We start from the raw sequence: 13,382 nt of genomic DNA on the forward strand, positions 1-13,382 counted from the left end.
ACATTACAGAGGGGAACAGGCACAGGGGTTCTGACAAAGTTATCAGCTATGACTAACTCCAAAAGAATAAAGCAATTTCAGAACCCTGATGCAAGACTGATCTTTTCTGATGAATATAGGTTTTGTTTGTAACCACTGCCTGAAAGGATAAAGCGATATAACAGCATGCTATTCAGAGTCTAACTCAGTGTAGAGTTATCAGGGTACAAAAACCACAGTAGAGCATAACTGATGCAATTAGATTATAAGTGCGAATGGGTGTGCATGTCTTATTTTAAATTTTCTTAACATTTGGACGTTGTGTAATGAAATGCTCATAATCCACATTGCATTCCCCATGAGGTGGAGATGTCAAGCTGATATGTGTAATATAATCTTTTATTTCATTGGCTGGTCAAATATATATTTGACTTTAAAAGGATTTTTTAAATTCAAAGACATCGACTTAAGATGGCTGCCACAGGTCACCTGACATGTCTGGTATTACAAATTGATCAGCTTCTGGAAGTTTCCAATATGGATTACAATTAGGACATGCCAAGTCAATCACCTATGGAGTCTCACATCTGCTGATGTCAAGAATTACTTCAAAGATGAACTGAAACTGTACTTTGTCTTACCATTCGCATTTGTAGAAGGCTACCTTTCAGGCAGAGACAGCATGTCTAGTAGGATAATGGCTATATAGATGTCCTTCCTAGCTCATCACAGGGAAGAATGGCCCATTCAGAAGTGATAGCTGGGACATTAAATAAACAAATCATCTAGGCCATAATACAACAGCCAAGGTCTGTCTGGACATGAGTTAATCAATTACATCTTGTGGAATTCCCAACTCACTATGGGGAGAGAGGTCATGTGACCAGAATAACCATTTTGAAATGTCTTTTACTCCAACACCTAAGCTACTAAAATCAGTCCAGAAGAAATCTGCCAGTGGAGCAGTACCACCATCTCTCTCCCTTCTCTTTCAAGTTCAAGACCCTGGGCTGTGTTTGATGTGCCCCCAATAGTTGTGTTTTCAGCAGGCATGTAAAATAGGATAGGAGCCCACAGCACCACCATCCTCCCCAAGCTCACCTCCCTAAGTGGGTGGGCACTAAAATAGGCAGCCCACCCACCTTATTTAAATAGATATTCAAAGGTCAAATGGGCTTGTTAACAAGCCAATTGACTCCGATAATATGCTGCCCATACCATAAAACTGTTGGCGTGGGTTGTTGGGTGGAAGTGGGCAGCCTGATTTTTTTTTATTCTCAAAGGGTGGGGAGGGAGAGTATTACTTTCAGAGGCTTCCATTTGTAGATTGGGGGCGGCCACTAAAATGGAACCTCCCTTTTCTTCCTACCCACCTGCTGCTCTAAACATCACCCAGACACCCCCACCCCCCTCCCTAACCTGCCCAAGGCTCCAGACTAACCTGTGTCTGGACCCATTGGGTTGCCACCTTCTTCCTGCTTACAGTCCCAGCAGTGCCAGTGGCACATTAGTGGGCACTGCCAGGTCTGATGGAGCTGCTGGTCAATTGGATTGGCTAGCAGCTCCCGAGGGTAGGGCTTCCTCCCTGGTGAGGAGCAGAAGTCCCACACAGTCCCTAATTAACCTGCTCACAGTGCATTATGGCTGTGGGGCAGGCTGGCGTGGAGCGGGTCAGCTATACACCCTCCTGGTGGGGTGAGGTGAGCCATCCTGTTGCCTGAGCCTAAAGCAAAGTGATTAAGCCTTGACCCTCCACGTTTGAAACTGGTGGAATGACATAATTACTGAGTGCACATGCACCATAGGAATAGAAGAATTGCTGAACAAATAAAGACCACAGTCTATCTTGTTTGACTTCTACCATCTTGGTAGTCACGTGATGCAACGATAATGGAGCTGTTGATTACTCATAGCAATCAATCTCTTATCAATTAGTCTACAACAGACTAAGGCATAACTGAAGGAAAACCCAGTCATGGAGACAAAAACAGAAAATGATGGAAAAACTCAGGTCTGATAGCATCTGTGAAAAGAAACAGAGTTGATGTTTTGAGTCTGTATGACTTGAGCTACAGAGTAGAAATGTGATAAAACTTATACTGTTTAAGGGGGTGGAGCAGGTGAAGCTAGAGAGAGAAGACCAACAATTAGTGGGGGCAAAGGAGAGATTGACCAAGATATCATGGACAAAGGGAGTGTTAATGGTAGTGGTAAGGGCTAAACAAAAAGGCGCTGATAGTGGCCTTAAGGTAAGAAAGCAGAATGTGACAATAGCAGGCCCAATCATGGAGAGTTTTGGGAAACATTGGACAAAAGCCACTTGCTACATTTACCACCCATCATGTCTTTACTCATACCGTATCCCAAAATGTTATTTCATAAAACAAATCTGTCAAATTTGCAGGTGAATGAAGCAATACTAACAGCTTCCAAATGTCTTCCCTTGGGAGCCTGTTCCATAGTTTGACCACTTGCTCATTGAAATATTGTTTGCAGTGCATGATTTGCTTTGTGGGGGGATAACAGCTTCTCAGATGGTTGTACATGGGGACTGATGACTTGCTGGATGGTTATATGAATCGGCTCCTTAGCCTGGGAGATTCCTCCCCATCTCACCTCAGGCCACAGTTGCCGCAGCAGTTTTTCCATCCTTCCCCACTCCTCCCGATATGAGTCCCATTCAAAAAAGTTGCTCCAATTTTAAAGATGAAATATATATTTTCCAATCTGGTAAAATGGATGCATAGAGTAGTTTTTCCTAATAGAGAATGCAGATTATCCAGAGGTGAGGCCACAGTGACCTCATTTTAGCCACATACACTCATTTGAGTTAAAATCCAAATCTCACAACCCAAGTAAATGTACTGTACTCACATATACATGTTTACTTAACAAACACCAACCACCATTTGTTAGAGGCATAAGAAATAAGAGCTGATCTGATTGTGGCTTTAACTTTACTTTACTGCCTGCCCCCATAATCGTTGATTCCCTTGTAGGATCAAATATTTGTCTAACTCAGCCTTGAAATATACTTAATGACCCAACCTCCACTGCTCTCTGGGGCAGAGAATTCTAAAATTAATGACCCTCTGAGAAAAGAAATTCCTCCTCATCCCCGTCTTCAAAGGGAGATCCCTTATTTTGAAACTGCGGCCCCTAGTTCTAGATTTCCCCCACGAGGGGAAACATCCTCTCAGCAAAAAGCATGTAAAGCACTCTCAATGACCAAAATACATTTGTACACTTGGCTGTTGATCTTCCCAGTTTACCAACAAATGCCTAGTAAGATTAAAGTTTACCTGCATATGTTATCAAAATGAGATCACCCGATCAATGATGGTGTCTTCAATTTTTTATTCGCTAATCAGAAATGCAATTGTCCATGTCTGGATTCCCAATTAGCCATATGTGGCTAACATATTGGACAACACTGACAGGATGCTGAAGTTGCATACAACAAAATTGTGCATTTTGCTTTTTATTCTTTATTTTGCTGTAGCTGAATATGCACATGTGTGTATATCATACTCACAAGCTGTCTCTAGTTATACACAAGTGCGACAATACTTGTCAGATTCTCTAGCCAGCAGCCCCCCCCCACCCCACCCCCACTTCTCTGCCGCTGAGTAAGTTCCAGGGCGATATTCTGATCATGGCCTTCCATACATTGAGCACCCTAACTTAGTGCAAGCATAGCTCTATGGTATGCTATAATGCTGGATGAATGCTGTACGTTATTTGTCTTACATCCACTTCTTCCCTCCGACTTGCCCCAAGTTTTCCTCTATGACACACAGCTTCTAAGCAGATGTGGCCATGGTGCTTTTGTGTAAAACAAATTACTGAATGTTCAGGAATAGCCAGGGTAAGTTGCTGTCTGTTTAGTTTTCTCTTAAATGTCTGTCATCTCCCCAACCCTCTCATGTTTAGGGTATGTGGTGAATCATAGTTCTTAACCTGCATATTATATTTTAGGATATCTAAATCCCATTGAGGCAGGACAGCTAACCAGCTGAAGCTAACAGTGATTGCTGCCCAGAACTTTTTAAATTGGTTAAAAAAAAAAGTTGAATATAGTTTTTGTTTTGTTGCTACAAGATTAGACAGGGAATGAAGGACAAATTTGCAGAAGGATCTTACTTGACTATCTTGCACTTCAATCTCACAGTTGAATTGCTTTTTAGTGCAGTGTGCATTATCACTTAAACAGATCGCATAAAATATCGAGTGAATAAAATCCTATAACATGTTTTTGTTTTTGTCTTTGGCTGGAATCTCTCACAAACCTCAGATGCTTCCCCCTTGATGGTGTACTTCAGCAATGAATACCGTTGTCTGACTCATAATTAAAGAGGGCCAAACTTATGCAACACAGTCTTGAACGGTGCCATTAATTGGATTGTGCTCTTTATGAACTGGTAACCTACTGTACCCCAAAACAGAAATGTCTTATTTGTATTTGAAGTCAATTCCCTACAGAACACGCATGTACCAGTTAGTGGGTGGGAAGCTTCTGTAACATTTTTGGGCTGTGTGGGTGGGTTGGGTGTGGAAAAGGAGGAATAAGAGCGGACTTTCACTGGATTGACCAGAAGCTGATCATTGATAACAGCACATGTCAAGCCAACCCAGCTATTACATTATCTCAATCCAAAATCCCATCCCAAACCTCAACAGTGTACCACCAGTTGAATGGTCCCATGGGACTTGCACGTCGCTAAGATGCCTCTGAGGCCTGTTGACATAAGCTACTCAACTGGTATGAGAAATATGACCAAGCACGCAGAAGAAATAGTGAAGGGTGCTGCTATAGGCATATTCTGTAAACTTTATGGATCAGAAAAGGCTCGTGGTAAATTTATTCTTAAAACAACAAAAGTCAAGGTTCAGTTGCAGGTATTTTAGGAGGAGCTTTTTGTGCATAAAGCCTTTACATCAGCCATTGTTCTTTCTCTTTGCAAAAGTGCTTGGCCCATTTGTGGGTCAGCACTAAATACAGGTTCGGCTCATGTGGCAGGTAGTCCAGGTAGGTGTACTGTGCAGTCTTCTTTGGCACTGCTTTCTCTATCTGTGTGCCCTCATGCCACTCATTAAAAGATGTGATGGAGATTATCTCTGGCCTCACTGTGAGTGCAGCATGGAAGGCGGTTTCATAGTACTTTCCACTGACCCGGTTCCTTGTGTTATGATTGTTCCAAGGGCGTATCCTGGTATCTATGTATCCAGGCCCCACGCTTGGAATGAACATCAGGTTGTTGCTATCACAGAAATTCTTGATAGTCTTCCAATTTTGGTGTGACGATCCAAATGAGAATCCGTTGGATGCGAAGTAGGTGTACAATCCATCAAATCCTGACTCCAGGATGTCCTGCTTGTGCTTCTCCTCCACTATCAGTCCAATAAACATGCCATCATACGGTGTATTGCGGATACTGTGAGGTCCTGAGGATGTGAGGAGGTTGGCCCAGGCAGCTGGGAGTGTCAGGTAGGAGTCATAGATGTAAAACATAGGCAATAATCTTCCTGTGCTGGTCCTGTATTTGTAAAAGGCTGAATGAGACCCATACCTATAAAAAGAAAATTAATTGTTACATGCAAAAAACAGAAATCTTTGACAACAAGACACTAGCATTTAAGCTTGGGGAAGGTCCTGGCTTATGACAAGGATTTTGAGAGCCTTCCTGGTCTTGGTCATAGTATGGCTGTGTGAGTCACCAATTGTCCTGTTTTCTGCATTTAGAAACTGCTAGGATAGGGGTTCAGAGCAGTTAACGGAGTGATTGTGGATTGGTAATAGTGAGCAGTGTGTTAAAAGGCAAAAATATCCCGCTAAACTGCTCATTTTAAAATATAAAGGGAGGTACGTGTTCATCTGTATCTATTTCATCACCGCTGCTGAATAGGAACAGTCTGTGAAAAATCCATCATATGTGTGACATTCTGCCCATGGTCACTCATCTTTTATTTTAATGATGCCTTTGGTGTTCAAAAATATGTTATATTGGGGCAGTTCTACACCATATGTCTGTCCCTAATTAGCAGTCTCAAAGCATAAAATACGGAAATACTTTTGATATCCGGTATAATAAAAATGTTCTCACTGAGCTATTTTCAGTTTTCCTCCCGCAACATCTGCACTGAATGACTTCTCATTCTTGACGGCTTCAGCCTCCATCTCAACACATCATGCTCTCTCTCCTCTGAGTTCATTGCCCACTTCCTTCTATATCCACCCCTGGAAAACCTATCCCCAAATTCATTTAGAACTGCACTTTCAAAATCCCAAATTGGTACATTGCTTGATGGGGATCCAATGTCAACCCCCTCTAATTCAATTGGTCCACTCCAATCTTCATCTCTGGTTGCCTATTCTAGTGTCCTGTGCTCCTTGTGCCTGTTGCCCAAGGTGTCGAAGAGGTTCTTTGGCTGCAAACACTCACTTGTCCACAATGTACTTGATGTTCTCGTACACGGTGTGGTCGTTGCGCCCCGCATAAGGCAAGATGTGAAATGCCACCTAGGAAAAGTAATGGGGCACAAAATTAAAAAGGTAAAAGGGAACATAGTTATTTTAGACGAAAGACGAAATGAATAGGACACTCGAGGAAAGTTTTGTTATAATAATATCAGTCATATTAACAGGACAGTAATCAGCTGTGTTTCATTTTGGACAGGCACTGTGACAGAATAATATGTTCAGAATAGTTTGGATAAAGCTGCAGTGAACTCAAGCACCCTTAATTTCCTACAGTAATAAAAAAGAGAAATAATGGGAATAGCCAGCAGACCTGGCAGCATTTGTGCAGAGAGAAACAGAGTTAAGATTTCAGGTCGATGACCTTTCATCAGAAAGGTTGCCTGACCTGCTGATAATTTGCAGCTTATTCTGTTTTTATTTCAGATTTCCAGCATCTGCAGAATTTTGATTTTATTTCCTGAAGTGTTTGCAAATGTTCATCTGTTATCTGTGTTACAGGTGACTTAACAAGTTAGATTTAGCTATCCTCTGGAGTGGCTTAGTAACAGATACAGAATGTTGTGTCATACGAATCTGTACAGGCCAGCAAGATTAATCCTTCATCTGTGCTGAGTGAGCTTATTTTAGCTGAACTGTCAGGCTGTCTGCAATTAACATTAGCACCCCTCTAGAGAAGGGAAATAATCAGCAAGGATCCACTGCCAGTTGCAGTCCAGTGACCCTTGCTAGAATGGGTGTTGTCAGCCTTGACTCACTGCCAGTACTTTCACCTCTGAATCAGAAGGCTGAGGGTTCCACTGCAGAGACTTGAGCACAGAATCAAAGCCGACACTTGAGTGCAGTACTGAGGGAGTGTTTCGCTGTCAGAGGTACCATCTTTCAGATGGCATGTTAAACTGAGACCTTTTCTGCCCTCGGGTACATGTGCAAGATCCATTCAGATGCTCAAACAGAGTCGAGCAAGCTCCAGGAGATGGCAGTAATTGCGGGTACTCTTCCCTATCTTATTTAGCTTGAGATGCCCTTGAAATTCAGGAACTTGTCCATCTTCCATCTGAAGGACTGCAGTAAATCAATGCTTACTGCACATTTTGGTAATGTATTCCAGAGGTTGATGACATAGTGAAAGGGAATATTTCCTAGCATCTAATCTAATTCTTTGGTATCACATTTATACTAATGCTTCTTAATTCTCCATTTCCAATCAAGCTCAAATAACCAATTCACTCAAACACAATCTATTCCCGTCATTTTAAAATATTGAATCATATCAACTTGGAAGTCTATGCTTCTCCTATGAAAAGGCCCAGATTTAACTGTTTTAAATTTATTCATTCATAGGATGTGATGGCATCACTGGCAAAGCCAGCATTTATTACTAAGTGTTGTCCTTCATAAGGTGATGGTGAGCCACCTTCTCAAATTGCTGCAATCTATGCGGTGAAGATACTCCTACAGCACTGTTAGGTGTGACATTCAAGACTATTGACCCAGCAAGAAGAAAGAATGGTGGCTTATATGTCCAAGTCAGTTTTGTGACTACGAATATACGAACAAGGAGCAGGAGTAGGCCATTCGGCCCCTCGAGCCTGATCCACCATATGATAAGATCATGGCTGATCTGATAGTAAGCTCAAATCTGCGTCCGCCTACCCCCGATAACCCATCGATGGGAACGTGGAAGTAGTGTTGTTCCACACATTTGCTGCTTTTGTCCTTCTAGGTGGTAGGGTTGCAGGTTTGGAAGATGCTGTCAAAGAAGCCATGGTGAATTGCTGCAGTGCATTTTGTAAATGGTACACACTGCAGCCACTGTGCACTGGTGGTGTAGGGGGTGTATGCTTAAGGTGATGGATGGTCTGTCAGTCAAGTGGACCACTTTGTCTTGGATGGTCTTGAGTTTCTTGAGTGTTGTTGGAGCTGCACTCATCCAGGCAAATTCCTTAAGCCTATCTTGAGAGCTAAAAGACCTAAGCCTAGATATCATTCTAGGGATCCTCCTCTGAGCCTTCTGTAAGGCTTCTACATCCTCCATCAATAAGTTGTGATATGCCTGTAGTCTTTTCTTCCTTTCATTCCCTCCCTGTTTTGATGAACAGGCTTTTAAAACTCATATGGGTAATGTTGACTTTGGGCAATGGTCTAAACTGGATCATTCCTTGTCCAATTGCCATTCCCATTGAAGAAATACAAACACATGAAATTGATGGCCAGGAAAAGACCAACTAGTCCGTCAAGCCTGCTCCACACCTCGTGATGCATTGTGACCAGCCACTTTCTGTCCCTCCCTTCAATCATGTAATCTCCTGGAACAGACAGAAAAAAGGAAAACTCTCCCAGGGTCAATCAAGGAAAAAAAGATCTGGAAAATTCCTCTCTGACCCCCTCAGGTGAGCAAAACCATTTTGGGAGATCGCATGTACCCATTGACGTATAACGAGCAGCTGAATGGATATCATCAGTTTTACATTATCACTCAAACCTCTACCTCCAATCACTATTTCTGATACATTTTGATAGCTCTCCTATTCTTTTCACCTTTAATGGTATTTAACACTACACAATGGCCTCAGTCCTTTATCTAGGCTTCCTGGCTAAAAAGGAAATTTCCAGCATTGACATCTCTCATGAGGCAAATCGGTCGTATTTCCACACAAACCGCGTGGTGACAACCTGATGCATCCATTGTGAAGATTTTGATAGCGCTAGTCAGAAACAGTAATTGTGAGGCTGTTTCCATGTTCTGTTTTCGGACTTGCGTAGTTACCCTGTTATTTCAGTATCTCACAAGCCCAATGTTGTCATCCTCTATAGAGCATTTCACAAAATCTCAAAACTGAAATAGCTTACTATTTATAATTAAACACTGAATAACTTTTACTGTACAATAGTGAATGTAAATGCATAATTACCTGCTTTCCTTCTGCCATTGACATGCTTATTTTTCATCTTTTTTAACTTGTCAGGTGCTATTGATTAGAATGAGAACATGTCAGCGTATGCTTTAGTTTATGTACATTGATCCATGTGTCCTTGTAATCCTCTAAGTGTGTGGGAAGGCAAGATTTAAAGACTTAAAAAAGATTGGAAAGTCAGTGATGTGCTGAGCTGGAACATTATCCTTTCATTTCTAGGAGCAGGGTTCAAACACAGTCCAGATCAATGAGGTATTGACTGCCCTCTCTGCTCCTGTGAAGATGGTGCAGTAAATAAATCTGTGGTGATCCAAACCTTGTTTCTTTCAAAACAAAAAACTACTGCGGATGCTGGAAATCCAAAACAAAAACAGAATTTCCTGGAAAAACTCAGCAGGTCTGGCAGCATCGGCGGAGAAGAAAAGGGTTGACGTTTCGAGTCCTCATGACCCTTCCGCAAGGGTCATGAGGACTCGAAACGTCAACTCTTTTCTTCTCCGCCGGTGCTGCCAGACCTGCTGAGTTTTTCCAGGTAATTCTGTTTTTGTCTTGTTTCTTTCAAGCTAGAGTTCATTGTGAAAAATTGCCTGCAGATTGGCATTAAATGAGTTTCACCTGGAAACAGACTATAAGGATGGCTGGTGGAGGAAACAGGATGTACCCACTAGTACAATGGGGCTGCAATTCTGAGGTGGCAATTCAGGATGTTGTCTGGCAATCCACATATAAATTTTCTGCTCAGAGAGAAACAACACAGTTTGATCAAAATAGTACTTCATGAGTTCTTTAAATTAGCATTGTTTACCTGAACCTTTGGTAAGAGGAAAATAAGATTACATTCTGAACCTTGACGTGATCAGTAGTAATCTTTTTTGTTAGTAATTATCTGTTATCAATGATTATCTGTCCTCCAGTTTGGTACAAATTCTGAATGATATTTCTAATTTGAGCCAAATTGGACAATTCATGTATTTAATTAATCTGAATTGGTCTCAATTTAAGGTCAGTTCAGACGTATCTTCCAATCTTTTGCAACATCATGGGCAGAATTGTCCCAGATTTGCGCTAAGTGCAGTAGCAGACGGGTAAAACCACGTTTTACCAGCCGGCTGCAATGGCGACTTCTCACGCCATATCGTCCCAAACCCGCCACATTAATTATGCATTCCTGGGAAACATGCCGTTTCTATGGGGGGGCGGGCTCTCATTTGTTCGCCATGCCATCACTTCGCCGCTTTATCACGCTGGGCGCCATATTTAAAGTGCAGCTGCACGCACATTTCTCAGTGCTTCCAGCCCTGGACTGCTGCATGGAAGACACGGCCCTGAAAAACGAAAAGATTGCAGCCCTCCTCACCACCCGGGTTTAATGATGCATTCCTCCAGCGCCTTTTGGACGCCATGTGACTCGCCGTGGTATCCTTTACCCCCGCTCTGGCCGCAGGATGGGCAGCTACATCACCAATCCAGCATGGGAGGTGGTGGCAGCGGTGGTCAGTGCCAATGCCCAGGCAAAAGAGGACAGCCGCCCAGTACCGCAAGAGGATGAATGATCTCCTCTGTTCTGCCAGGGTAAGTCACTCTGCTCATCACTCTCAACTCTCACACTCACAAACCCATCGCACATCCACAGGGGCCTTCACTCATTGCCAGTTCATGGGACATCACCGTTCACTCTCTCACACGCACCTACATTGTCCTCATCCCATCCATGGGACCACTCACCACTCCCACATGCCAGGCATACTTATCACCTGGCCCGGCAGGCATCCTGCTTACACTTTCTCCATCTCTACACACAGTTGTCTTAGCCAAACGCTTTCTTTTTACATACCTATAGAAGCTTTTACAGTCTGTTTTTATGTTTTTGGCTAGATTGCATTCATATTCTATCCTCCCTTTCTTCACCAGTTTTTTGGTCTTCCTTCGCTGTATTCTAAAAATGTCCCAATCGTCAGGCTTACTACTATGTCTGGCAACTTTATAAGCCTTTTCTTTTAATCTTATACAATCCTTAACTTCCTTTGTTAGCCACAGTTGACTGACTTTTTGGGCTTTTGCACCTTAAAGGGATGTATAGGTGCTGTGAGCTATGTAATGGTTCTTTGAAGACTATTCATTGTCTATGTACAGTCATACCTTTTAATATATTTTCCAAATGCACCTCAGCCAATTTGTCCCTCATGCCTTCATAATTTCCTTTATTCAACTTTAACACCCTTGCTTCAGAGTGAACTACCTCACTTTCAAACATGATGTAAAATTCTATCATATTGTGGTCACTCATCTCTAAAGGTTATTTTATAACAAGATTATTAATTAGCCCTTTTTCATTACATAATATTAGATCTAAAATAACCTGTCCTCCAGTCGGCTCCTCAACATACTGCTCTAGAAAACCATCCCTAACACACTCCAGAAACTCGTCTTGCACAGCGTTAGTGTTCAATTGGTTTACCCAGTCTATATGCAGATTGAAGTCACCCATGATTACTGTGTTGCCCATGCTACATGCTTCTCTCATCCCCTGATTAATACCATGTTCCATATTACCACTACTGTTTGGTGGCCGATAAACAACTCCAACCAAGGTCTGCTGCCCTTTGCTGTTTCTTAGCTCCACCCAAACAGACTCTACACATTGTTCTTCCGATCTGAGATCAACCCCTTACTGATGCACTGATCCCATCCCTTATTATCAATGCAACTCCACCTCCTTTCCCTTCTTGTCTGTCCTTCCTAAACGTCGAATATTCTTGAATATTCAGTTCCCAGTCTTGGTCACCATGCAGCCATGTTTCCGTAATGGCAATTATATCATACCCATTTACCTCTGTTTGTGCCTTTAGATCTTCTACCTTATTGCGAATGCTGCGGGCTTTCAGGTAGAGTGCCCTTAACTTTGTCTTTTTGACATCATTCTGCATTCAAAGCATACTCAATGTTCTGCTTTGTTTCTCCTGCCTTCTAGTCTCAGTACTACTTCCTCTAACCAACTTTACTTTCTTCCAATTTGGGCCGGCCATCCCTCAGGTCCCCCCCCGCCCCGACAAGCTAGTTTAAATCCACCCTAACAGCACTAGCAAATCTCCCTGTGAGTATATCAGCCCCAGTCCTGTTAAGATGTAACCTGTCCTGCTTGTACAGGTCCCACTTGCCCCAGAACTGGTCCCAATGCCTCAGAAACCTGATGCCCTCCCTCCTACACCAGTTCCCCAGCCACGTATTTAATCGATCAGTCCTCCTATTCCTATGCTCACTAGCACGTAGCACTGGGGGTAATCCTGAGATTACTGCTCTTGAGGTCCTTTTTAATTTCCTTCCTAACTTCCTGAAATCTGCTTTCAGGACATCATCCTTCTTCCTATTTATGTCGTTGGTACCAATGTGGACCACGACTTCTGGCTGATTCCCCTCCCCCCAAAGAATGTCCTGCAGCTGCTCTGTGACATCCTTGGCCCTGGCACCAGGGAGGCAACACACCATCCTGGAGTCACGTTTACTGCTGCAGAAATGCCTGTCTGATTCCCTGACTATGGAATCCCCTATCACTATTGCCCTTCCATTCTTCTTCCTACCTGCCTGTACACCAGGTACCACAGGCTTGGCTCTGGCTGCACTTCCCTGAGGAACCATTGCCCTCATCAGCATCCAAGATGGAAAGCCAACTAGCAAGCAGGATAGACTCAGGGGACTCCTGCACTACCTGCCTGGCTCTCTTAGGCTGCCTGGCGGTCACCCATTCCCTTTCTGGCTGTAAGATTCTGACCTGCAGTGCGAACATCTCCCTAAGCATGGTATCCACATGGTCGTTTGCCTCGCGGATGTACAACAGTGACTCCAGCCGTCGCTCAAGTTCTGAAACCCGGAACTCAAGCTTGTGCAGCTGGTGATACTTCCTACAGATGGGACACATGGTGCGTCGACGACTTCACACGTACCCCAGGATGTACACTCCACTTGGCCAAGCTGAGCTGCCATCCCGTAAGTCTAAAAACTATTTATTA

The 13,382-nt window shown here is 43.1% G+C and overlaps 1 protein-coding gene across 1 annotated transcript in view; it reads right to left on the minus strand.

The window, feature by feature from the left end:
• Window positions 1–4,785: 4,785 nt before the first annotated feature.
• LOC144695879 (glycoprotein endo-alpha-1,2-mannosidase-like protein) overlaps window positions 4,786–13,382 on the minus strand; it is a 60,479-nt gene continuing 51,882 nt past the window's right edge. Inside the window, exons 3-4 of the mRNA XM_078566950.1 lie at window positions 6,423–6,499; window positions 4,786–5,549 (exon numbers count right to left, since the gene is read on the minus strand). Coding sequence (XP_078423076.1) covers window positions 4,913–5,549; window positions 6,423–6,499 — 714 coding nt within the window. The 3' untranslated portion in view covers window positions 4,786–4,912. The remainder of the gene's footprint in view (window positions 5,550–6,422; window positions 6,500–13,382) is intronic.

Source organism: Cetorhinus maximus, chromosome 21 (assembly GCF_964194155.1).
Source record: "Cetorhinus maximus chromosome 21, sCetMax3.hap1.1, whole genome shotgun sequence".
Taxonomy (NCBI): domain Eukaryota; kingdom Metazoa; phylum Chordata; class Chondrichthyes; order Lamniformes; family Cetorhinidae; genus Cetorhinus; species Cetorhinus maximus.